Source organism: Hydra vulgaris, chromosome 05 (assembly GCF_038396675.1).
Source record: "Hydra vulgaris chromosome 05, alternate assembly HydraT2T_AEP".
Taxonomy (NCBI): Eukaryota; Metazoa; Cnidaria; class Hydrozoa; order Anthoathecata; family Hydridae; genus Hydra; species Hydra vulgaris.
In genome coordinates this window covers 40,432,501-40,457,500 of record NC_088924.1, presented here as the reverse complement: position 1 = coordinate 40,457,500, position 25,000 = coordinate 40,432,501, and the positions used below count along the sequence as shown (strand labels likewise).

The 25,000-nt window shown below is 28.8% G+C and overlaps 2 protein-coding genes across 3 annotated transcripts in view; both read right to left on the bottom strand.

Annotated features, from left to right (window-relative positions):
• Window positions 1-8,250, bottom strand: part of LOC100215306 (MYG1 exonuclease) — a 25,448-nt gene extending 17,198 nt beyond the window's left edge. The window contains exons 1-2 of the mRNA XM_065798197.1: window positions 8,059-8,250; window positions 6,639-6,885 (exon numbers count right to left, since the gene is read on the bottom strand). Of these exons, the coding sequence (XP_065654269.1) occupies window positions 6,639-6,885; window positions 8,059-8,095 (284 nt within the window). The 5' untranslated portion in view covers window positions 8,096-8,250. The remainder of the gene's footprint in view (window positions 1-6,638; window positions 6,886-8,058) is intronic.
• Window positions 8,251-15,995: 7,745 nt separating this feature from the next.
• The window catches only part of LOC101235045 (uncharacterized), a 32,519-nt gene continuing 23,514 nt past the window's right edge, over window positions 15,996-25,000 (bottom strand). For both annotated transcript variants that reach the window (XR_010638697.1, XM_065798196.1), the window contains exons 6-8: window positions 19,411-19,532; window positions 16,208-16,344; window positions 15,996-16,131 (exon numbers count right to left, since the gene is read on the bottom strand). Coding sequence is in view for 1 of the 2 variants with exons in the window: in XM_065798196.1 (XP_065654268.1) it covers window positions 16,047-16,131; window positions 16,208-16,344; window positions 19,411-19,532 (344 nt within the window). In the remaining variant the exon portion in view is untranslated. The remainder of the gene's footprint in view (window positions 16,132-16,207; window positions 16,345-19,410; window positions 19,533-25,000) is intronic.

Here is a 25,000-nt window from a genome sequence, read left to right as displayed (position 1 = left end):
ACATTACACTTGGTCATACAACAATTTAGCAAATTTTTCTAGCATTAGCATTGTTTTGTTAGTCATTAAATTATGGGCTGCAGAAAGTGCCAAAAATGCATCAGTTATATCATCGAAGAAGCACCAAATAATCAATGTAGTTTTTCACTTTTGCATCTGAGTTTTGCCTAATTAATGAATTAACATAATATCAGTTGCAGTACAGTTTACAATATGCCTATTAAAAGTACAACAAGATCTTCCCTGTCATCTTGAAAAGGTAAGACATCAGTTTTGAAAGCTATCTGAACACTATTCTGTTGATCATGATATCTGAAATCTGCATTGGTCTTATGCACCCCATATTCAAATTCTTCTACAAGCCTACATTCCAGTCTTGCAATCATCTGTTGACATAAAGGGTGGTTGACTTGTGTCAATAACACCAATAACACCACTAATTATTTGCCATTGCTGAAAATGTTTGTACAGTTTTTTTTACTTTAAACATGCCTGCCATAAATTCAGCTAAAGAAGATGGACTATCTTGCATAAGACACACCATATCTTGAATATGCACAGATAACCATCTAAGATAATAAATTTGATCAAGTGAAGAAAAATCAGGAACCTCATGTATATATTGACAGCGTTCTATATCGGATGCAATTTAAAAAGTTCCAGCAGTGTCTGATGTTGCAATTCTAACTGCAGTAAAAGTCTTGACCCAGCCCTTTTTCTTTAATAGATACCAAGTGTTAAAAAAAAGCTGTTTCTATGTGCAGGCCACTTTCAAAACAATAAATTTATCTACATACAGATCAGGCCTGTTTCATTCCATAGTTTTAGCAATAGCTTACAACGGATAATCAAATGTGATAACAGAGATCTGTTTAGGATTAAGATCTTTTTATTACATTCATTGAGAGTAGGATCAAACAATATTAAAGAACCCTGAAATAGTGGCAACAATGGAACTATTGTCAAATTAATTTCTGGATTGCTAATGCTATTGGCATGCTATGCAGACCATGAAAACCATTTCACTGATTGCATGTTGTCATTTGATCCATTGGCATCATGAACGTGTCTAATAGTTTTAAGCAACAAATGTTCTTTATTAAGATTATATTTCCACACAACACCACTACCTATGAATGAACTACTGTTGACCAGTTTAGCTGGTTGAGCAGAGGTAAATAAGTTTTTGTGATTGAATTTGTGTAGCGCAATCATTGTAAGAGTTCTCTGATCAGTTGTTCATCACACTATTAAAAGTAAGCAGCTGGCTTATATAGCTGGAGTGTTATTTTGCTTGGTTTTGAAGTCTTATAGCTGGAGTGTTATTTTGCTTGGTTTTTGTGTAAATGTTTTACCTTCGAGTATCATAGTAACAAAATCAATTTACCGGCATCAAATTTGGTTTGCTTTATAATCTTTATAATCCTTTGACAAATACACTCACATCACTATCACAATACTATTGACAGACTTTAAATAGTGTTGGACCAATGTCATCATTAAAAACAAGTAATCATAAAAATTATCCTTAAAAATATCTCAAACATCTTGTTGTGCACGCATATTAGGAAAATGAAGTTTTGAAGTCTTTCTTTCAATTGTGTACTATGCATAAACTGAGTTAGTTTTTAATGCAAGATAATAACTTAGAAAAAAACAATATGTACACACATGTTACACAGTCGGTCTCATATATATATATATATATATATATATATATATATATATATATATATATATATATATATATATATATATATATATATATATATATATATATATACACACCAGGTCTATAAACATGAAGTGAGCGTCAAGTTACCAATGTATAGATAGAGAACATTTTTTGTGAACGGGCCTTAATTTTTTTTAAACTTTGTTGCTATGACATTTGTCAAACATATTTAGTAAACATTAAGTCATTGTATAAACAGCATCATACTTTTTAATCGTGTTTAAAATGTCGAATTTTGTACCAGAAAATGATGATTTGCGGAAAGCACTAATTTTTTGTTTTCATTTAAAGAAAAGTGCTGCAGAATCGCATCGAATGTTTGTCGAAGCTTATGATGATCATACTCTATCGGAAGCAACATGCAAAAGATGGTTTCAACGGTTTAGAAATAATGATTTTGATGTGCAAAATGAAGAACATGGAAGACCACCAAAAAAGTTTGAAGACACAGAATTGCAAGCAATACTGGATGAAGATGACACTTTAAGTCAAAAACAAATGGCAGAAATGTTAAATGTTTCACAACCAGCAATTTCTGACCGTTTAAAAGCTATGGGAAAGATCCAAAAGTGCGGGAAATGGGTGCCACATGAATTGAATGACAGGCAGATGGAAAAGCGAAAAACCACATGTGAAATGTTGCTGTTACAACACGAAAGGAAGTCAGTATTGCATAGAATTGTGACTGGTGATGAAAAATAGATTTATTTTAGGAATCCCAAAGGCAAAAGATCGCGGGTAAATCCAGGAGAAGCATTAACATCGACTGCAAAGCCTGATCGGTTCGGAAAAAAGACAATGCTCTGTGTTTGGTGGGACCGGAAGGGAGTGGTGTATCATGAACTTCTAAAACCTGGTGAAACTGTTGATATGCAACGCTACCGACAACAAATGATCAATTTGAACCATGGATTGATCGAAAAACGACCAGAATGGGCCAGAAGACACGGAAAGGTAATTTTGTTGCACGATAATGCTCCGAGTCATACAGCAAAAGCGGCCAAGGAAACGATAACATCACTTGGCTGGGAAGAGTTACCTCAGCCGGCGTATTCACCAGACTTGGCTCCTTCCGACTACCATTTGTTTTCATCGATAGGACACGCATTGAATGAGCAACACTTCAATTCCTACAAAGAAGTCGAAAAATGGGTCTCCAAATGGTTAGCCTCAAAAAAAATCAGTTTTATTGGCGTGGTATCCACAAATTGCCAGAAAGGTGGTCAAAATGTGTAGAAAGCAATGGCAAATACTTTGAATAAAATATTTTTTACTTTTCCATTAGAAAATAGTGTTTTATTTTGAAAAAAAAACGCTCATTTCATACTTATATTATAGTTATGAGTTTTTAACTTTTCGTAAAATAATTATTCTCCTGTGTCATAAAGTGATGAACTTTTGCACAAAAGTAATGAAAATTGGTTTTATTCTGATTAATTTTCACACAAAATTTTTTAAATGATATATAAGTAGTATTTCCAGGCAGTAACATCATGACTTTCCGAAGCCAGGAACTTTCTTGAACCTATGGAAATTTCTGGAATTTTCTGGACTGTTCTGCATATTTTTAGAAACCTCTAAGACTTTCTAGAATTTTCTTGAAGTTTATGGAAATTATCAAGATTTAAACTATATAAGCTACCTGATTGAGCAACACTAATAATTATATATGAATCTGTATTTGCCAGAATGGGAGTCAAGAATTAAAGAAGTACAATAGCACTTATACTTATTATTATTGCATTTCAGAAATATGTTCAAGCATTATCTTCAATCATAATGTCATATGAGAAAAGTGCACCCATTACTGAAAAAAACAAGATGATCTGGATGAAGAAGCTCTTATGATTTTAAGAGTCACATAGGAAAAGAACTGTTTCGCTAGAAGAGCAATCACTGGAAGATAAGAGCTGGATAGCACCCAAAATCCAAATTTTTGGTTGCTATCTGTTCCTGGGAGAATCCATCAAAAGTAAACAAGAACCCATAAAACAAATAGAGAAGTAACAAGTTTATGGCAAAAGATATTAAGCTTTTTACATTTATCAATTCAAGTTGTACAGGGAAAACAGGATCAAGTGCTGAAGATGTACGATAAATGTGTAAAACAAAGAAAATACAATAAATTGAATAAAGTTTTTAACATCGCAAAAAAAAAATTACAAATGGCTATGTAGTGACAACAAAAGATTATATCATCTTCAGATTAAAAGCAAAGGATGGGTCGGGTATACAACTGGAAAGGCTACTAGTTAAAAAACTATTCATCAATCCAAAAGAAAACAAATGTCCTTGAAGCCTACTTCAACAACAGTAACAGCAACATGTCAACTTCCGAATCCGAGTCTGAGGCAGAATATCGAGAGTCTGAAGATTCAGAAGAACAGTCCACAAGTACCAGCAAGAGCTAGAGCAAAACCAAAACTGCAACCAAATTACAGCAGTCAAAATAAGTGTCGAACATCAGCGCATCCGGACTGATTTTGAGACCTGTCTGAAAAAGGGCACCCAACCACCATTGATCATTTTTACTGACAAAATAAACAATAGTTGGTTGCCCTCATCCTGCAGGTCTCAAAAATGGTCCAAGGTGAGGCGATGTTCAGCATCTATTTCGACCTCTGAATTAGTAACATCTTTAAAGTTATCATTCAGCAAAGCAGCAACCATTTGTCGACAGTTATTTAAAGATGGAATCGATATTCAGACACCATCACAGTATGGTATATTTAGATCAATTATTAAAGAAGCTGTTAAACTTAAAGGAAGATTACATTTAGAAAGCTGGTCACTGCACTTTTATGGTAAATATATTTGTCACCAAGAATATCAAGTGTTAGTATTGAAAAATAAACAAAGAGAAGTTAATCTCCAAGCACTAGATCTATCAGATGGAAAAGCAGATACTGTTGTTAAAGGTATAACAGCATTCTTTATGAATACAATTTATGTAAGAGTATAATGATGATTGTAGCGGACACAATGAATGTAAACACTGGAAAAAGGAATCAGACTATCAGTCAGGTTCAAAGACATTTTATTGAAAAGAAACTGGAAGAAACACAATTAATTGGTTGTCATCATCATGTTCTTGACTGAGCCCTTTGGAGGAAACAACTTAACTCCAATATAGAATATCTATTTATCCCGGGACTTATAAAAAACTACGAACAGCTCACAAAGTATTTCAAGAACGGTAAAGCAGTGATTCATGAAACAGCAGGATGGCGTGATGATATGAAGTATTTTTTTTATTTAACTCGGGTATTCCACTATTTTGAAGAAACTAAAGTATTTCTTTATTAGAAGTTTTAGAAAAAACCTAAACTAAATAATTCAAGATGGGATTTCCGAGCATTCCTAGCTCTTTTGGCATTTGTTCTTCTACCAGAGAGAAGAGTATGTAAACCATTGGTTTACATACTCTTCTCTCTGGTAAAATGTCTTTGAGCCTGACTGATAATCTGATTCCTTTTTCCAGTGTTTACATTCATCGTGTCCGCTACAATCATCATTATACTCTTCCATAAATTGTATTCATAGAGAATGCTGTTATACCTATAACAACAGTATCTGCTTTTCCATCTGATAGATCTAGTGCTTGGAGATTAACCTCTCTCTGGTAGAAGTTTGATCAAATGTACATAGCAGATGATTATGCAGTAGCATAGTTTCCGGTCACAGTCAGCATAGATTCTTGGTCAAGAAAAAGCATTAAACTCAGTGAAAAAATTTTGGAATCAGGAACCATCGAGACTGGAAATTCCAAGAACAAATCAGTGTGCAGAATGAGCAATCAAGTGTTTTCAAGATCTTTTTGACATCTGTAAAAAGAAAGAGAACCTCCAGCTTAAATAATTTTTTTCTAACCGTAGTATTAAATTCATTCTCAAAGACCAAAACTCTTCTTCATTTTCAGTAACTTTTGGGGTATTTCATTCTTCTGTCCTTGCCCCTGTATTGTTTTTATCTATATTAATGATATTCCTGACAACATATCTAAAGTGGCTCTATTTGTTGATAACTCAACTTTATACTCCTGTCTTGACAAAAACTCTTCTCATATTGTTCAATAGAACAGGCAGCTGATTTTAAATCTGATCTCTCTACTGTAATAACTTGGGGCTTGCAGTAGCATGCAAATTTCAACTCAAAGAAAACTCAGTTAGTTACTATCGCAATATTTTCAACATTCCCACATTGATGAATGGGAACCCTCTCACTAAGTCCTTTTCTTTAGCCTTCATTGTTCATATTTCACTACTAACCTCTCATTGAAACTATATATACAACCCATTGCAAGGCTAGAACACGCTAAGGTAGCTTATTGAGCTTGCTATTTTCTAACTAATTCCATTCTCCGCCTCAAATAAATCTCTTATTTGTCTCTGCATGGAATACTTTCGTCATATTTTGGCTGGTTTTCCTAGCGACGATTTTTCTCTTCTAGACATGGTCAAAAAATGCATAGCTAATTCAGTTAGACCTGCTCTTGCAAATCTGCCAAACTTGAGCCACTGTCCCATTGTCATAAGGTCGCATCTCTTTATTTTTTATTGCTTTAAAAACTTTTTAAAAAATTTAAAAAAAAATTTAAAACATGAAGTCCCTTTATGCTAAATAAATTATAACATAAATTTTTATTCGTCTAGTTATTTGCACTTTAATGCTTTAGAACTCTCTCCCATTTTCATGTTTTCCTGACTCATAAAGACTACAACTTTTCAAGTTTTCTGTCACTCATGCTCTTAAACGCTATTTTTTTCTTCCCCTAGTGGTTAATAGTGGTTAATTGATTTAATAGTGTTTAATAGTGGTTGTTTCTAGCATTTTTCTTTTAGCATTTTTAATACTAAATGACAAAAACAATTTCCAAAACTTTGAAACAAATTAAAAAACATACCTTTGATGATGATCAAACTTATACTTTTCTGGATCATACACTCCTCCTACATCAACAACAATTGAACATTGACTTAACTTAGCATTGTCTCTTGTTCGTATTATAGAAGCATTTTTAAAACGAGGAAGTTGTTTTAACATCCAACAAGCAAAAACTTCATCACAGTGAAAAGTTCCATCATGCGTCCCAATAGATAAAAAATCAGCACACTGTTTTTTAGGAGAAGCAAAAGACATTTTGTTTAAACCTATTATAATAAATATCAAATCTATATTATTTTTAACAAACTTAAGTAGTAAAAACAATTAGCACAAACATTGATTTTGCTACAAATTTTGTGTTGAAAATAACATTTTTTATTTAGGTTTGGAACAGAATTTTTTTAGAAGTTAGTAAGTAGGGGTAAGTTATTTATTAGTAAATATTTATAAAGTTAGAAATAAAATTTTTAATTTAAGTAATTTAACTTTAATTAGACTGCTAAATACATAATTGAAATTTTGCTTATGTATATTAAAATTTGATAGAGGTAAAATAAGGTTGCATCTTTAATTTAATAAATAAACTAAATAATTAAAATAAATATTTTTATATTGGTATATATACACATATATGATTTTTTTGGTGAGTTTCTGAAGAAACACCATGTAAAATGAAAAAGAATTGATAAGTGAATTATACATATATAACATAAACATATATATATATATACATATATATATATATATATATATATATATATATATATATATATATATATATATATATATATATATATATATATATATATATATATACATATATATATATATATATATATATATATATATATATATATATATATATATATATATATATATATATATATATATATGTATATATATAAAAAAAGTAATTAATATAAACATTTTTATATTTGTAGATAAAAAAAAAAAATAAAGTTTTATATATATTTTTAAATTTATTTATACATATATATGTAGAAATACAAAATATATTTATATGTAAATAAAATATATATATTATATATATTTATAGTTTTTATATGTAATATTAGAAAAATTATGTTAGATTAGAAAAAGTATTAAAATATGTTAGGTTAGAAAAAGTATTTTTCCTAAACTTATTTGTCTAAGATATTTCTTAAAACACTGGCAGTCTTTGCAAAGGCAGGAAACTTTTTTCAAAAGTTGTTAGTTAGATAAAAACAACACACTTTAAATGAAAAAACCTGTACCATTGCTTTTGTACCCTATATGTTTGTAAAGTTTTTAAAAGACATTTCCAAAGTTATACAACTATTAAAGCCATTATAAGTAAATTCCGATAAGTGCAAGAGTTATAGAAACATCAATATTTTGCCAGCTGCGCATCTATTCATTTTTAATTTATATTGTGCTTAACAAAGAATCAATTATACCTTTTAAAGTAAAAGCCATGAGTCGCAGGGATTGCATGACTGTCTAAATTTTTGACAGTTACAGTAAAGTGTTTGTAACAATAAAAAAAGACTTGCTATATGAAGCTTGCTACATTCCTGAAGTGTATTATCGAGTCTTTAAACTTCAAGAGAAATCAAATATTTATTGGAAAAAAGGTCATTTTTTTCTAAAAACAACATACTACACAATTACTAATTGAATAAGTAAACATGGTTGTTGTACAACAAAAACAATCACTAAGCTAAGAATCACTACAAGACATTTGAGTTGAATTCAGTAAATACGACTGGGTATTAGCTATTACTTTATATATATAAATTACTTATTTATTATACATACTTTATATATTTATGTATTACTTATTTATTTTGATTTAAGTATATATTTTTATTATTCAGTGAATAATAAAAACATATATATCAAAGCTGATCAGTGAATAATTCACTGATCAGCTTTGATATATATATATGTATATATATATATATATATATATATATATAATATATATATATATATATATATATATATATATATATATATATATATATATATATATACACACACATATATATATATATATATATATATACATATATATATATATATATATATATATATATATATATATATATATATATATATATATATATATATATATATATATATAATTAATTTATGCTCGGTCTGGTATAAAGTTATTTTAGCATTTATGTTATCGTGTTGATTTTTTAAGCATTTTGTTTTTATTAAGATGTCACTTGACTAATTTTTAACTATTTAATAATATATATAAAGCATACATTTAATCTTTAGGTCAATTTTTTGCTTGGACATGCGATAGGAAGAAAAAAACTGTATAAAAATGACATCTAATCTACTTTGTAAAACTATTAAATTTGCAATTTTTTTCAACTTAATAGTTTTTTTCATATAACAATCTGCTTTTTAAAAAAAAACTAAAAAATCGTTAATTTTATTTGATTGTATTCATTTAAAATTAGTTTTAAACTTTTTTTAAATGAACTTGGCTGTAAGATCTTGTCAGAATATATTGATTGATATATGTTGAAAACACGAGGGAAAAAGTTAAAATTTATGTTCGTTTTTTTAAAAAAAACGCGAAAATTATGGAGAGCGTGAGCGCTGATTATGGCGGACCTTACGTACACAATAATGTTTAGGGGTCGGTTTCCTTTGAGCCGCTGCCGTATTTTACCAAACTTCAAAAACAATTATTTCCTTCACAAAAGTTGAATTTTTCTAATAAATAATGGTTAAAAAATTATTAGTTAAGTTTAGTTTTATGTTGCTGAATTTTTTATAATATACGATAAACTGTAAAGTTGGTTATTTTTAACTATATTTACACCGTTAGATTATATTTATACGTGAGGCTGACTGAGTGCTGCATCCGAAGGTATAATCCGTAACCAGTCCGCCACTGGACTGAATGAGTGAGGCTTAGATTTTTTACAGAATAAGGCAATGTCTGCCAATTAGCAAGCATTGTACGGCCAATTATTCATAAATATATGGATTTTTAGCCGATATGGCAAACTCGTGGTAAAAAAGCACATGTAACTGCCGTACGATGAATTATTAACTTTCCAAATCTACGTTGTGTTTAAAAAGAAAACAGTTAACAAACAGACTTCATTTACAGGATAAAATACAAAAAAAAAAAAAAAAAAAAAAAACAATAATAAAGTTGAATTAAATGAAATAAATAATGTTGAAAATAGAAGTATAACTGTCAAAATTACTTTTAGAAATAACCATTTATTATCTCAAGTAAAGTTTTGTTGACTTAAAAAAAACTCAAGAAACTAAAGATAAAGAAAAAGGTGTTAAAATGATCATGATAAAAAGAAGTTAAAAAGATGGTTCAATAAAACACATTGTCAATCAAAAAAGTTTTTAACAAACACCTAACACCTAACTTTTTGAAAGTCAATTACGTATGAATAATTACGTTAAACAACTGTGAGTTGTTTAACGTAAAATTTTTTGGTGTCACCCCTCTAAACTAGCAGGTGAAAGTTGAAACTAAAAAAAGTTCTTTCTGTCTGGAAATTTCTAAAGAAAAAAGGTGTTGCGTTGTGATAGTGTGACCCGGTGCAGTCCGCACCCACCACACCCCCGAGTGACGCCATTGTTAAACAAGGAAAACGTTGGACTGTTATTAACAGTGTTAAAGATAAAATTTTAGTTTTTAGGATTATGTTTCTTTAAAAAAATGTCGAGAGCCTAAAAAGTTTTCCTAAAAGATTATTGCTTTGCTAAAAATTTTAGATGATGTCATTAAAATATTGGAACTAAATTGTAACCTTGTTTTTGATGTAATGTCTTTTAAGGCAACATCTTGTTTATGGCAAAAATAATGAGAATATTGGAATTCAATCTAATGGCAAATCAGTAAACCAAGTTCTTGTACTGATTGTTGAGGTTAATCAACAAAATGGAAACAGCTAATTGCATTTTTTTACAGTAAGTACAACCATGTGCAAATCTCGGAAATAAGGTGGGCATTCGGCAATGCCGACCCTATTTCCCTATATCCCCCTAAAAGTGTTTGAGGTTGGCAAAAAATTACCGAACTCATTTTTATGTTTTATGGTAACTTCTTTGTGTCAAATTTTTTTTGCCGACCTTAAACAGTTTGAGATCAGCACTTTATTGCCAACCTCATTTTTCCTAATTCCGAAGGTTGCAAATGTTAAACCAATTTAGCTAAGATAGTAAAAAATGCTATGCTATTCATCTACATAAAACAGGTTTAGTTGTCTTGTTTGTAACCAAAGCTTTAGTAATATTAGAACTCTAAAATTTCTAGGATTTTCATTATTAAATCAACAAATTTCACATCCAACATTACAGGTACAAAAATTTATACAATATTTAGTCCACCACATATTATAAAAAATGTTAAAAACGATTTGATAAAAATGACATTTTCTCTGATGGTAAAATAATATTGTGGAAGCATCTGCAAGAATTTGATAGTTAGTAGGTTAATGCTGTCTGACTTGTGCCAATATTGACAGATTGTTATTTAGATCTAGGATCAATTTTAGTCATGTTGCCAAATCATCAAGTCAAATTGTTGCCAATTTTACTTGCATTGCTAAATAAATACTGCTTCGACTGAACATGTTTCTTCAAAATTATTGAGTGAAAATTTTTTGTCAACAGCCTTTTTTATTATAAAAATGAATATTTTATTTGACATCTTGAATTCATGTAAACTAAAACCAGATAAACCAACACACTCTGCTCTAACCCGAAATAGCAGTTCTATACAAGAGCTTTAAGAGTTTAGATTAATGGGTAGCATTTTCCTGATGCATGCAGCCAAAAAGTATTCATTAAAGTTACGATGTCACTATTTCTTATACTCTTTGTCTCCACACCGTAGAGGAAATACTTTATTTGAAAAAAAATGTCCTCCAGAAACGTTTTGCATTTTCGAAACCACGAAACATCCTACTATAATAATCTAAATTTTGAAAATATCCTGTCGACGTCTTTTAAAAAAAGGGGGGTTAAACGAACAGGTCATGACTTTTTGGTGTTTAAGATAGATAACTTCCAGAAATGCTACAAACTTTAAATTTTGTAATAATAATACTGGTGTCAAATAAGAATGTTTAATAAAAAAATTACGATCATCAGGGTCTGGTAATAATATTAACCAGAAAATTCGGGTCCCACTGTCCCATATGTGGAAAGAAAAGAAGAAAAAGTTTTTTTGTTCAAGTTTTTTAAACTAGATCAAAATTTATCGAAAAAATTAATTTATATAAAGAAAATTTCTTGTCGTCTAAAAATGGCGACCAAGTTAAGTTTACAATCAACTCTATTTCGGGGGATATCAACTTTACAAGGTGATAAATTTACAACGTTTAAATATTTTCTTACTAAATAACAGTTTTACACATTAATTTTAATCACTTTAAACTTCTTGTTAAATTATCTCCCGCGGTGCTCTGATGTATGCTTTTTTTTTTGATGGTGCTTTTTTTTTGTAGTTATTTTAGATACTCCTAAAATAACTACAAAAAAAAAAAAAAAGCTTTGACTTTTTTATTTTAAGATACACGAGATGCGGAACTTCAATGCTCAAAAGTACTGAAACGAAAATTTTCGGAGAAGAGAACTAAAATCAAGGTTGCAGTTAAAGGTAAAGCACTTGCCGTTAAACAATCGAAAAGCTCTGCTAAAGCGTTTTTTCCAGTTAAAAAAATCTCTATTACAGAAATTAATAAATTTAAAAACGCTTGTAGACTTAGTAATAGACAGGGAGCCAAAGTACTTAGCATATTTAAAAGCTGGAAAGGAAGTGACATATTTGAAAGTAATGTAAGAGAAAAATTAAGTGAATAAGACGGGTTTTTAAATAAATACTATGATATAACAGAAATCAAACTTGAAAAAGAAACCAGACAACTGGTTTATTGTAAAAAATTTTCAGAGTTGAAAGTGTAGCATCAACACCTTACCCTTGGTATAATATTAGCAAAGAAAAAAATGGAAGATTTTCAAATTCATGGTGAGCTCAGACCTCTGGAAAGTATTCGTTCATCAGCTAATGCTTACAAAACTTCCTGTAAAGGCATTAAAAAAAAATCCAAGCTTTCAGCTGCATTTTGAAATAATTGTGTCAACCGTCCATTAGTTGATCTACCTGATGACGTAAAGGTTGTTGAAATTCTTGCTCCAATTGAACTTCATCTACTTAGTGGAAATGCAAATAGAATTTACAACTACCTTGAAAAATATTTTCAATCAATAGATACCACTTTATCGGCGAATCATTTGAATCAAATTTTAGGTTTTGAAAGGCCTAAGCTGCAAGGTGGTCACATTAAAGGTGGGGAATGTTCAAAACTACTGAAAAATACTCACGTTTTAGAAAAATTAATAAAATCTTCGAAACTAGAAAAAGATGAACATATTATTTCTATACTTAATTCTTTTAAATTTTAAAAGCGTTTAAAGCTGTATGTCTTGGTTCTGGTTTGCTACCTGAATATGAATTAACTATTAACGAGTACAAAGAGACCTATGTCAAACTTGGTCCAAGAGTTTCCCCCAAAGTCCATGCACTTATCAAGCATACGTGTGAATTTCTTTTATTTATGGCAAGTTCCAATCCAAATAAAGGATTGGGTTTTTGGTCTAAACAGTCCTCAGAATCGGTTCATTATGATTTTAAACAATTTTGGGAGAGTGGATATAAAGTTTCCAGTAATCTTAAAGATTATCCACAAAGCCTGCTTAACGCCATGGTTGCGTGCAATTCCAAACCTTCTTTAAAACAGTATAAGTATAAAAAGTATACTTTAATAAATATGTGTATCTTATGGAAACTATTATAAGTTGTAAATGTAAATAAATATATATACAAACATTTACGTGTGTTTTTTAAATTGTTCTCTAATTGAAAAACAAATTAATATATACCATAAGAATAGTTTTAAGATTTTTTGACATTTAAGATAGGTAACTTTAAGATAGGTATGTTCATACTAATTTAGAGTATGTTTTTAGCAAAATAACGCGATGATTAGAGTTTAGCAACAATATTACCTAAAAACTAGGGCCCCAAGGTCCAAATACTTGAATAGAATGTAGGTTGGAAGAAAGGGGGGAAGGGGCACTATTTTCTTTAAAAAAAACTCTAATAAAGTATTATTTTTTAATATATTTATAAGTAGCGTAGTAATATTTACCTTTTAATTGACCCCAAGGTCAAAATACTTGAATGAAAGGGAGCAAGAGGGGGGCATAATGAATATTTTAAAAAAACTCGGCCATTATGAGCGTGATTAAAATTTATGTGTAAAATTGTTATTTAGTAAGAAAATATTTAAACGTTGAAAAGTTATCACCTTGTAAAGTTGTAATCTGATATTTGAGTTGATAGAGTTGATTAACAAAATTTCTTGTCGTTTAAAAATGGCGACCAAGTTAAGTTTACACTTAACTTGGTCGCTATTTTTAAACAACAAGAAATTTTCTTTATATAAATTAATTTTTTCGATAAATTTTGATCTAGTTGAAAAATTTTGAAAAAAAAACTTTTTCTTCTTTTCTTTCCACATATGGGACAGTGGGACCCGAATTTTCTGGTTAATATTATTACCAGACCCTGATAATCATAATTTTTTTATTAAACATTCTTATTTGACACCAGTATTATTATTATAAAATTTAAAGTTTGTAGCATTTCTGGAAGTTACCTATCTTAAACACCAAAAATTCATGACTTTTCCGTTTAACCCCCCTTTTTTTAATAGAGGTCGACAGGATATTTTCAAAATTTAGATTATTATAGTAAGATGTTTCGTGGTTTCGAAAATGCAAAACGTTTCTGGAGGACATTTTTTTTCAAATAAATTATTTCCGCTACGGTGTGTCTCGCAAACTGAATGCTTTATGAGGATTACTTTTTATGTTTGCACAGCTAAATTTAATCAAGACTGTTTAGAAAATGTTTTTGCATTACTACGAAGCAAAGGAGGTCGAAATAACAGACCAACAACTAAGCAATTTAATTTAGTATATCAAAATATATTAGTACTTTTTTCAGTAGGACAATCTAGTTTTAACAGTAATTGTCTCCTAGAATTACATTTCTTTACTGCAGTTACCATTGACTCAACAAGTCAATGGTAACTGCAGTAAAGAAATGTAATTCTGGGAGGCAATTAGTTTGGTTATACTTATCTTTTAACTAAAGGTTTTCAGCAATAAAAAACTAGAAGTTTGATTAATTTATGACCGCCGATAATTTATGATAATTTATGTGTTGTTATTTATACTTACTATTATATTATTACTATACTATATATTATTATATTATACTATCATAAAAATAAATATTTTTTTATTTAACATCTGGCTACAGCATCTGTTAGAATAATTTAAACAGTAGTCAACTTTGTTCTTTAATATCCTAAATTATTCTCTATGCAATCGAGAACACGGTAGATGTTAGGTCTCGCTTCATTTAGAAAATGTTATACAGTGAAAACCTTTGGTTTATCAAGATGCAAATTTCTAAATTAGCAAATCTCCAAGGTCTTTTTATACATTTGGTTATTATACACGTCTTTTGATGTTTAATGGTTTGGTTATTAGTGCCATTAAATGCTTAAGTTTAAACTGTTTAATGAATAATGTAGTCTTGCAAGTAAGATTTTTTTTTTTTTTTATTGAAAATAAACGAATAGGTCTATTGAAATAAAATGACTAGAATGGTTAGTTTAGGTGAGTTTCCACTCATCCGTTTTTCTACGGGAACAGGATTGGGAAGTAAAAAATACTAACGTGAGTGTGAGTAGTTTTCCTTCGGACAAGTTAAAACTTATACCACGCATGACCACTTGATTATTTTTCCCGTTCCCGTGAAAAAAACGGATGAGTGCAAACTCATCTTTAGATATTTAAGATTAAAAATAAATTTCTAGTCACCGAAAATTTTCTTTTTGTAAAATTAAAAATAGTTTTTTGTTTGAAAATTTTTAAAAAAACTTTAGAATTTCGATTATTATGCTGATCCCTTTTTAAAGTCAGTTTAAATTACAACAATTTTAAAGAGAGCGAAAACACTAGCGGTTGACTCGAACCTCACTTAAAACATTGAAACTGTTGAGTATGAAACTTTAAAAGGACAAACTATTAATAGGTGGGAAAGGAAAAAAAAAATCAAAACAATTTCAAAAATAATATTTTGTAATCCTTTTAAACGAAAACCAAATTAAACTTAAAAGTATTAAGAAACGTTTAACGTAAACATTCTTTTAATCTACTTAGCTTGATTGTTGGGACCAGAAGCTTGATAACCTGAAACTTCATTTAAACCAGACCGGAAACTCGATAATAGGAAATTGAAACTAAAAAACCCCCACAATTCTAAAAAAACTATGTTCCCTCAATGTTAAATATTTACATAAAATACAGTTTATGTAAGCTCATAATAAAATGTCGGGAAAACAAAACCTTCGGGTTGTTTTTGTATTGATGGTAGATGTTGGTTTGCTTCTTTTCTAAAAAAATAAAATATTTTTGGTTATTGATACAATAATTGCATTAATATGATGATTTATAAATGACTGTAAATACTTAGGCGAATCCGGCGCTTTTTCTTTTTCATCGTCAGACTGTCGACCAGTTACAGAAGTACCAGAATTTGAAGAGCAAGGACCAGAATTTGAAGAGCAAGGAGCCTCTACATTATTAACACTTTGTGATTCTTCCATCTTCAAAAACAATTAAATAGCAATAAAAGACTATTATGTAAAAATAACAGTTAACTAAATAAAAAATTACGATCTATTATAACAAATTATTCTGATTTTAATAAATTATTCTGAATATAACAAACTATTCTGATTATACTAATTATTTTGATTTGAACTAATTATTCTGATTATAACTAATTTTTCAATTATACTAATTATTCTGATTATGATCTCAACTTGTTCTATTAACTATTTCTAATAATTCTTATTTACGTTTTTTTTTTCTTTTTAATTCAACTATGTTAATAAATTTTACAATATACACAATAAAATTAAATAAATATATAAATAAATATACATTACAATTTTCCAGTAATATATACGGAGTTATAAGATTGAAAGAGAAAGAGAGAGAGAAGGGGGGGGGGGGAGGTATAGTATTAAAAAATTGTGTAGTTTCCTGGACTAAAAGTAGCCTTCAGGCCGTCATGTTGATATAATAATTATTTTACTAAAAAATAATAATAATAATTATAGTACGATTAAATAATAATTATTCAAATACATTTTACTCACATAACTTTTTTACTTAATATCATTATTATTAAAAAAAAAAAAAAAAAGATATCTTATCTATTTTTTTTTTATCTATTATGTTTTACATATCTTTAATTGTATCTATGTATGTAGTCATTGCAATTGTTTTATGATATATATTATTATATGGTATATATTATTATATAATATGTCTTATATATTATTATATACGATATTTTATCATAGAATGCTTATATACATCTCAGAACACAGGTTTTAGCTGTATGAGTGTGCAACTTACCTTGAAAAATAAAATATATAACTTTAGGTCGGAATATGTTGATATGTATTTATATAGGAGTATGTATTATATGTTTTGATTATATATCTTGTACATAACATTAAAATTTTTCCTTCATCTTTAGTACTAAAGAGTGTTATTGCCTCAATATATTTTATTTTATTTTTGTTATCTCTGGAAAAGAATTTGATTTTCTACAAATCATTTTATTTTTACTATTTTTTTACTAATCACTAGAATTTTAGTTTTTTCATTTCTAATCTATTTTTAACGGTTTAAAGTTAATGTGGACCAAAAAGTTTTTGGATTTTTTTATAAAATTTTTTAAAGATTTATCAGAGATTTTTTAAAGTTTTTAAATCAGTTCATAAAAAAATTTTTTACTTTTAAAAATTGTTATCCGTTTTATATGTAGCAATTTAAATCAATCATAAAAATTTATTTAAAACTATTTTATATAATTTAATATTTATTATTATTTTTCTAACCTATATCATACGCATACTTAATAGATATAATATATATTATATGTATAATATAATAATACAAAAAAAAATATAAATACAAAAAACGTAAATACAAAAAATATAAATACAAAAAATATAAATACAAAAAATATAAATACAAAAAATAAATACAAAAAATAAATACAAAAAATAAATACAAAAAATATAAATACAAAAAATGTAAATACAAAAAATATAAATATAAAAAATATATATACAAAAAAATATCTGCTTTTAATTTTTTCAAGAAGTAATCATAGCAAGATGTATGATGAAGAATATCTAATATAGAATTTAGTTTTTGTATTAGGGGGTAAAAAGATTCTGTTCTGAACTGCAAAACAGGTTAACACTAGGAAGGGCGTTCATTTAAAAAAACTTGATACAAAAGATCACGACCAGCACAAAAAGTTCAAAAGAATTTCCACTGATTGCAAAACAAACTTTTTTTGATAACAAGTTGAATCAAAATGGTTAATGCAACCAGTAAAATTGCATTTACAAACAAGTTTGTTAAAAGGTGCTATAACATTAGCTGCATTGTCTCTCTTCTGTGACATCTGTAAATTGAAATTATTTTTCTGAGAAATTATGCAGACAATTTTCTGAGACAATGCAGCTAATTTAACATTAGCTACATTGTCTCTCATCTTCTGTGACATCTGTAGATCTGAAATTATTTTTCTGTAGGCTTCTACAGAAAAGTAATTTCAGCAGTTTGACACTCATCAATATTGATGTATGACAAACAAAATTTCATCTCCCAAAGTGCAGAGATTAACAAAATTTCTCCCAATGTGTAGAGATTAACAAAATTTCTCTCCCAATGTGTAGAGATTAGACAAATTGTAAATCCTATGTAGCCATCAAAACTCAAACAAGTGTTGAGACAAAGAGACACTATTAGTTCTGGAAAAAGACAGGTAACTCTAGAGTGTTTCATTCATAAGATTATTGATACTCAAATTCAGAGTGAAAAATTTTAAAATTAAATTTCATATATTATTTCATTAATTTCATATATTATTATATTTCATATATTAAACTAAAGACTAAGTAAACTAAAAACTGCTCTTTTTTTTAAGAACAAGTCAACACCGATTACAAGTCAAACAACACCGATTACAAGTCAAACAACACCGATTACAAGTCAAACAACACCGATTACAAGTCAAACAACACCAATTACAAGTCAAACAACACCGATTACAAGTCAAACAACACCGATTACAAGTCAAACAACACCGATTACAAGTCAAACAACACCGATTACAAGTCAAACAACACCGATTACAAGTCAAACAACACCGATTACAAGTGGATGATGTTTACTGTTGTTTTTTATTTTTTAATCACTTACTGATGTTTAAAAATTTTTGGTTCTATTTGACTTGTTAAGAACAACAACAGTTTATAAACCCAAGTACCAAAAATTTATCGAACTAAAAGTTTTTTGTCTATCTGTATTGTTCTCTATAAAGATTTCAAAACAACAACAACAAAAAAATCAACTGTACTTTGAAAATAAAATTTAAATCATTCTTATAAAAATGGGCTTCAAACATCAGATAGTAAGTTTCCTAGAGTTGTGTTGAGTTACAAAAATTATTGTGTTTAGATTAAAAAATTCTTAATCTGTGACATTAATACTAGTAAGATCATTTACGTGCTAAAATTTTTCTTTCATGATGTCAGATATAATTAGAACAACTATGATCTAATTGTTTTGATGTTACTAACCTTTAGTTCAAACTCTTCAAAAACCTTTTTAACTTCAGGTGTCATATCTTCATGAGAGTACTTGCAAGAACTTCCTTTATTACAAGATTTCAACACATGATAAAATCTACATGGCCACTGCTCTAAAATAAAAACAATTCTAAAATAAAAACATCAATGCACTTAATAATATCTCCAAATCAAAACTAATGAAAGAATATATAAAAACTAATAAAAAAATTAGTTAAAAAAATCATTTTATTCAATAAAAACTTAAATTTAAAAAACTCAACAAGTTAATAAAACCCAACAAAAATAATGTTTATAATGAATGTAATAATAATAATTACAATTTAATTAAATAATTATTTTTAAGTAACCTTGAATTAAAAGCTATATATTTATAACATCCGCCCTTTCGTCTGACCGATCAACAATTAATCAAAGAAAAACGACAAAAAATAAATCATTGATCACTAAAGCTACTCACTGATCACTAAAGCTACTCATTGATCACTAAAGCTACTCATTGATCACTAAGGCTATTCATTGATCACCAAGGCTACTCACTGATCACTAAAGCTACTCATTGATCACTAAGGCTACTCATTGATCACTAAGGCTACTCATTGATCACTAAGGCTACTCATTGATCACTAAGGCTACTCATTAATCACTAAGGCTACTCATTGATCACTAAAGCTACTCATTCATCACTAAAGCTCCTCATTGATTATTAAGGGTAAATTAATAGCTTTTAGTTTTTTTTTAAGCCACTGGAGCTTACTAATTTAAATAAAACTCACATATTGTGCACAACATGTCTCATGCAAACAGCTACAGACTTCCTAACATAAATGTTATTTGGTTTAATACTAATAATTCTAATATGAAAAATGAAATCCATGCGATAAAAAGAAATATTTGAAATAGCCTTTTGAAGTTGAAGTTTGAATTTGTAAAACACTTGAGCAACATTGCAACTTAGCAACAGTTACCTTTTGGACTCAACATGATTACTGGAATTAATTGATTTGAATGCAAACATTTTTAGAATGGTAAAAATTTTAGATAATAGTAAAGACTTTTTACTTTGGGTTAATGGATACTTTGTGTGACTAAAGAGTAATCATCAAATTTGCTGAATTGTCACATACTCACTTTAACTATGTCCTCAGTTGCTAGTATCAGCTGCTAGCTGCCTGCTAAAGACTCATTTTATTCTTCTCACATTCTTTATGAGCTATGAGCATCTGCATTAAAAAAGTTTTTTAGTTTTGTAAAATATCTAACTATATTTCTACTTCTAATTATGTTTATGAGGTTTTCATGTTCTTCTTTAATGTTGCTGTCAGAATGAGATGGTAATGCAGAATGAGCATGTATTATGAAGAACTTAAATTTGAAGTTTTCACTTTGTTGACATTAGAAGGTCTTGCTCTGTAAACCATTAATTTTCTTATAGAACAAAAAATTTAGTTTTCTAGAAACTAAGTAAATGCTTAGAAACTAATACGACATCAGAACTTTAAACTTTGTTATAAGTCTTATACTTCTGATAGTTTGTAAAAGACCTTCTAATTACAAAAAATGATGATGAAAAATGACTACTCATTATCGATGGATTGTAATGATACACTTTGAGTGAGTATAATTTTTCTTCATAAACATTGTAAATATTAAAAAAAAAAAAAGTTAATAAACATTTACAATGTTTTATTAACCAAAAAAAAAAAATTTACATTTACATGTAAAGTCAACCTTTTTTTTTGGAAAAAAGGATGAATGCCTGGCCAAATTTATGAAAATTTATGGAACTTTTGTCTGGTAGGTCATTTACGTATATCACAAAAAGATTCATGTATTATTCCAACAAGTTCCTGTCAATTCGAATGTTCCAGTTAACAGGTAATGCGCCTGCCCTGTTGGTGTGTTTCCAAATGGAACTCCTTTGTTAAGCTTGAACACACAGTCTGGGGCATTTGTTATGATGAGATCTAGAATGGTTTTTGGTTGGTCAATGTAAGAATTAGGATAAGTTGGAAAGGTTACTAACTGGCACTAGTGATTTTTATTAAGAACACTTTGAAATTATATGTTTGCAGCATGGTTACCATCAATACTTACAACTGTCAAGACACTTCCTCCAACATCTAAACACTTGTATAGAGATACAAGTGTTTAGATGTTGGTGGAAGTATCTTATTAAAGAAACCATCAATATGATTGAGGCCAAACAAATACAACTCAACTCTACTTACATTGAGCAAAAATGGCTGATCTTACAAGGTAGTAATGAATCCCTACTGTTAGACTGTATTTACTGCTCCCGAATAATGACCTAAATTTACTAAATCAGATAAATATATCTGTAAAAACTGCATCTCAATCTCTTAAATCACTGGGATGTTCAATACTGATATACGGGTATATCATGTTTTTTCATACCTGTCATTTCATCTCTCATTTTTGAAATGAGTGCAAAAGCACATCCAGCTGACCATATTTGGAAGCTTTTTGACTACCTTCAATTATTAAAATTTGCTTGAATTTGCTGCCATCAATCACAGACTGCATGTCAGTTGAGATATTTGCATTAGATGCTTTCATCTTCTTAGCACAACAAAACTAGTCTTGTCAAGTCTCGATCAACAAGGAGGGCTACCACCCAATAATAGTGGATTACCTCCTGGTCGTGAATTATTTATCATATAAAATAAATATATATAAAAAATATATATCCAACCTTCAGAGCTAAGAAAAATGAGGTAGGCAATAATTTGCCAATCTCAATCTTTTTTGAGGTTGACAAAAAAAGTTTGATACAAAGATCTTACCATAAAACATTGAAATGAGGTCGGCAGTTTTTTGCTGACCTCAAACACTTTTAGGTCAACATTTAGGTCAGCATTTAGGTTTTAGCATTTAGACATTGTTGAATGCTGACCCTAATTCAAAAGGCTGTATATCTTAACTGTTGCTAATTTTAGAAACACTTGAATAGTAATGACTAAAAAGTTGAATTCTTTTTTATGAAACATTTTTTGGCTTTATAAATTCTTATTTAGTTTTATAATAAATGATGTAAGCCAAACATATATAACTTTTTTAAGCTTTTATGTGAATTTTATAAAACAATTAATAATACTAATTATATAACAGGCACGTGCTAAAGGGTATTTTATAATAAACACATGATAAAATCCCTATGCTGCGGCTGAGGTAGCAGCAGGATTTTTGTCTACCTTCCTCTAATAATTATTTTACAAAAAGAAGATCTTAAAAAGATAAATTTTTAGTTAAATATATCAAGCGCAACTTAAAAGAAACAATTTTTATATTTTGAATTTGTGTTTGCCATTCCAATCTGTGTTTTTGAATTACATTACCATACACTGTATGATTGTATCATATCACTGTATGATATATACACAGTTTTGTATTAGAGGACAGTTGCAAAAAAACAGTGATTGGGTGGGTAATAAAGCTTTCTATATGCTCCAAGACCTATAAAGGTTACATTAGAAGAATAAACCTCCACTTTGGTGCAATAAAGAACCTGATTTCTTGAAATGTGTCACAATAAAATTACTCAGTTTTAATATTTTGATTTTTAAAAATCAAAGAAAATATAGTTATGAGAAAATGTGTAATTCATAAGAGGAGGCATAAACATAAAATGAAAAAAAAATGAAACCAAAAAATGAAACCAAAAAATGAAAAAAAATGAAATATAAAATTAAGAAAAAATGAAACCAAATATTAAGTAGATACAAACTCTTTGAATTTAGTGTGTCCATAATGGACCATAGTGCTCCCAAGTGAAACATAGCGCTTATTTTCTTCTTAATTATTACTAATTCATAACAATTCATATGTAACAATGTGATAAATTTTTTTCCAAAACTTAGAGAAAATAATATTTTGCCCAATATCAAATATCCATTTATCTCGGAACTTGTAAAGAACTACGAAAAACAGCTCAGGAAGAACTTTAGGAAAGAATAGAAAGAATAGAATAGAAGAGGAATAGTAAAGAAAAGGTAACTAAAACAGCAGGATGGTGTGATGATATAAAATTTCTATTTCATTTAACTTGGGTATTTCACTTTTTTGAAGAATCTGCAGAAAACACCTAAATTAAATAATTAAAGATGGAATTTCCGAGCAATAATAGCTCTTTTGGTATCTATTCTTCTTCAAGAGAGAAGAGACTCACTACTCAACATTTGTAGATTCATCTCTTACAGATGGGCGGAACATTGGTTAACTGACCAAATGTACAGTGCAGATGATCATTGGAAGCTATATATCAGCTCTGTCTTAAAAAAGCAATAAACTCAGTGAAAAAGTTTTAGAATCAGGAACCATCATAACTAAAAGTTCCAAGAACATTACAGTGTACAGAAAGTACAATCAGGTATCTTTTTCAAATTTTTGCTTAAAAACTCTCCAATAAAAAAATTAAAATTAAAAAATAACGCCATAAATTGTCTTAAATTTTATCTATACATTTGATAAATTTAAATTTGTGGTTTGTGAGTGACCTTTTTCAACAAGAAAATCAAATTAATGTCTTTTTTATTACTTTTATACAAATATTTGTAGATTTATGACACAAGAACATAGAGTCACAAAAACGTCATAACCCTAATATATATATATATTAGGGCTGTCCAAAAAAATTTTTTTTTTCAGATTTGATTGCATAGTTGTTTATTTTGTGCCATTTGACATAGTAACTAACTGTGCAAAAAATCTTTCCAATCAGATAATGTTTAGGGGGTGCTCAATGACCATAAAGTTTTACGAAAAATGTGAAAAACATGGAAAAAGTAACAAAGTTCCACAAATTTTTAAAACCCGGTTAATTAGATTTTTCAGATTTGATCAGTTTTAATTATCTCTAAATATTAAATTCTGAATACAAATTACAATCCACATCCACTTTAGACTGGTTTATTAGCAGAGAAATTAATGAAATAAAATACTGCAATACGACTAAAGTTCTGCGGTTTTTGTTATATCAGAATTTTTCCAAAATAAAACACTAGGATTTTTGACTCTTTGTCATTGATTAAAATACGAATTATAAACAAAAAAACATATGAGCAATTAACATTTAATTATCGTAATGTTATAGTTCGTGCAATGTTAATGCTAGCGAGGACTATAACTCTTCAGAGTACACTTTCTGGCATCTGGCACTCGCTTTCTGTGATCCTCAACCACCTGAATTAACCTCTGCATTTCAGATTCATTCCTTGTAATCGATTCATTAAACATCGACATTAAAGCCACAGATCGTTCGGCAGCATCATTTACTACTTTCAATGAATATACTAAATTTTTTCCTTCTTGGTATTCTGGGGAATCATTCCAGGTAGCTGGATCGTTGTTGAACAGAAAATCAATATCAACCTTCATTGACCGCAACGCACTTGCTGAAACTGATGTCACCAGCATGTCCAGAGATTTCTTCTCTAGACTTTCAATGTTCTTTAATTTGATCAACCTTTCAGACCAGTTCTCACCGTGAAATTTCATGTTGGAAATCATTTTTCGCTTCTCTTCCGTTTGAAGTTTGTTTGAAAACAAAGCTAGTGGGACC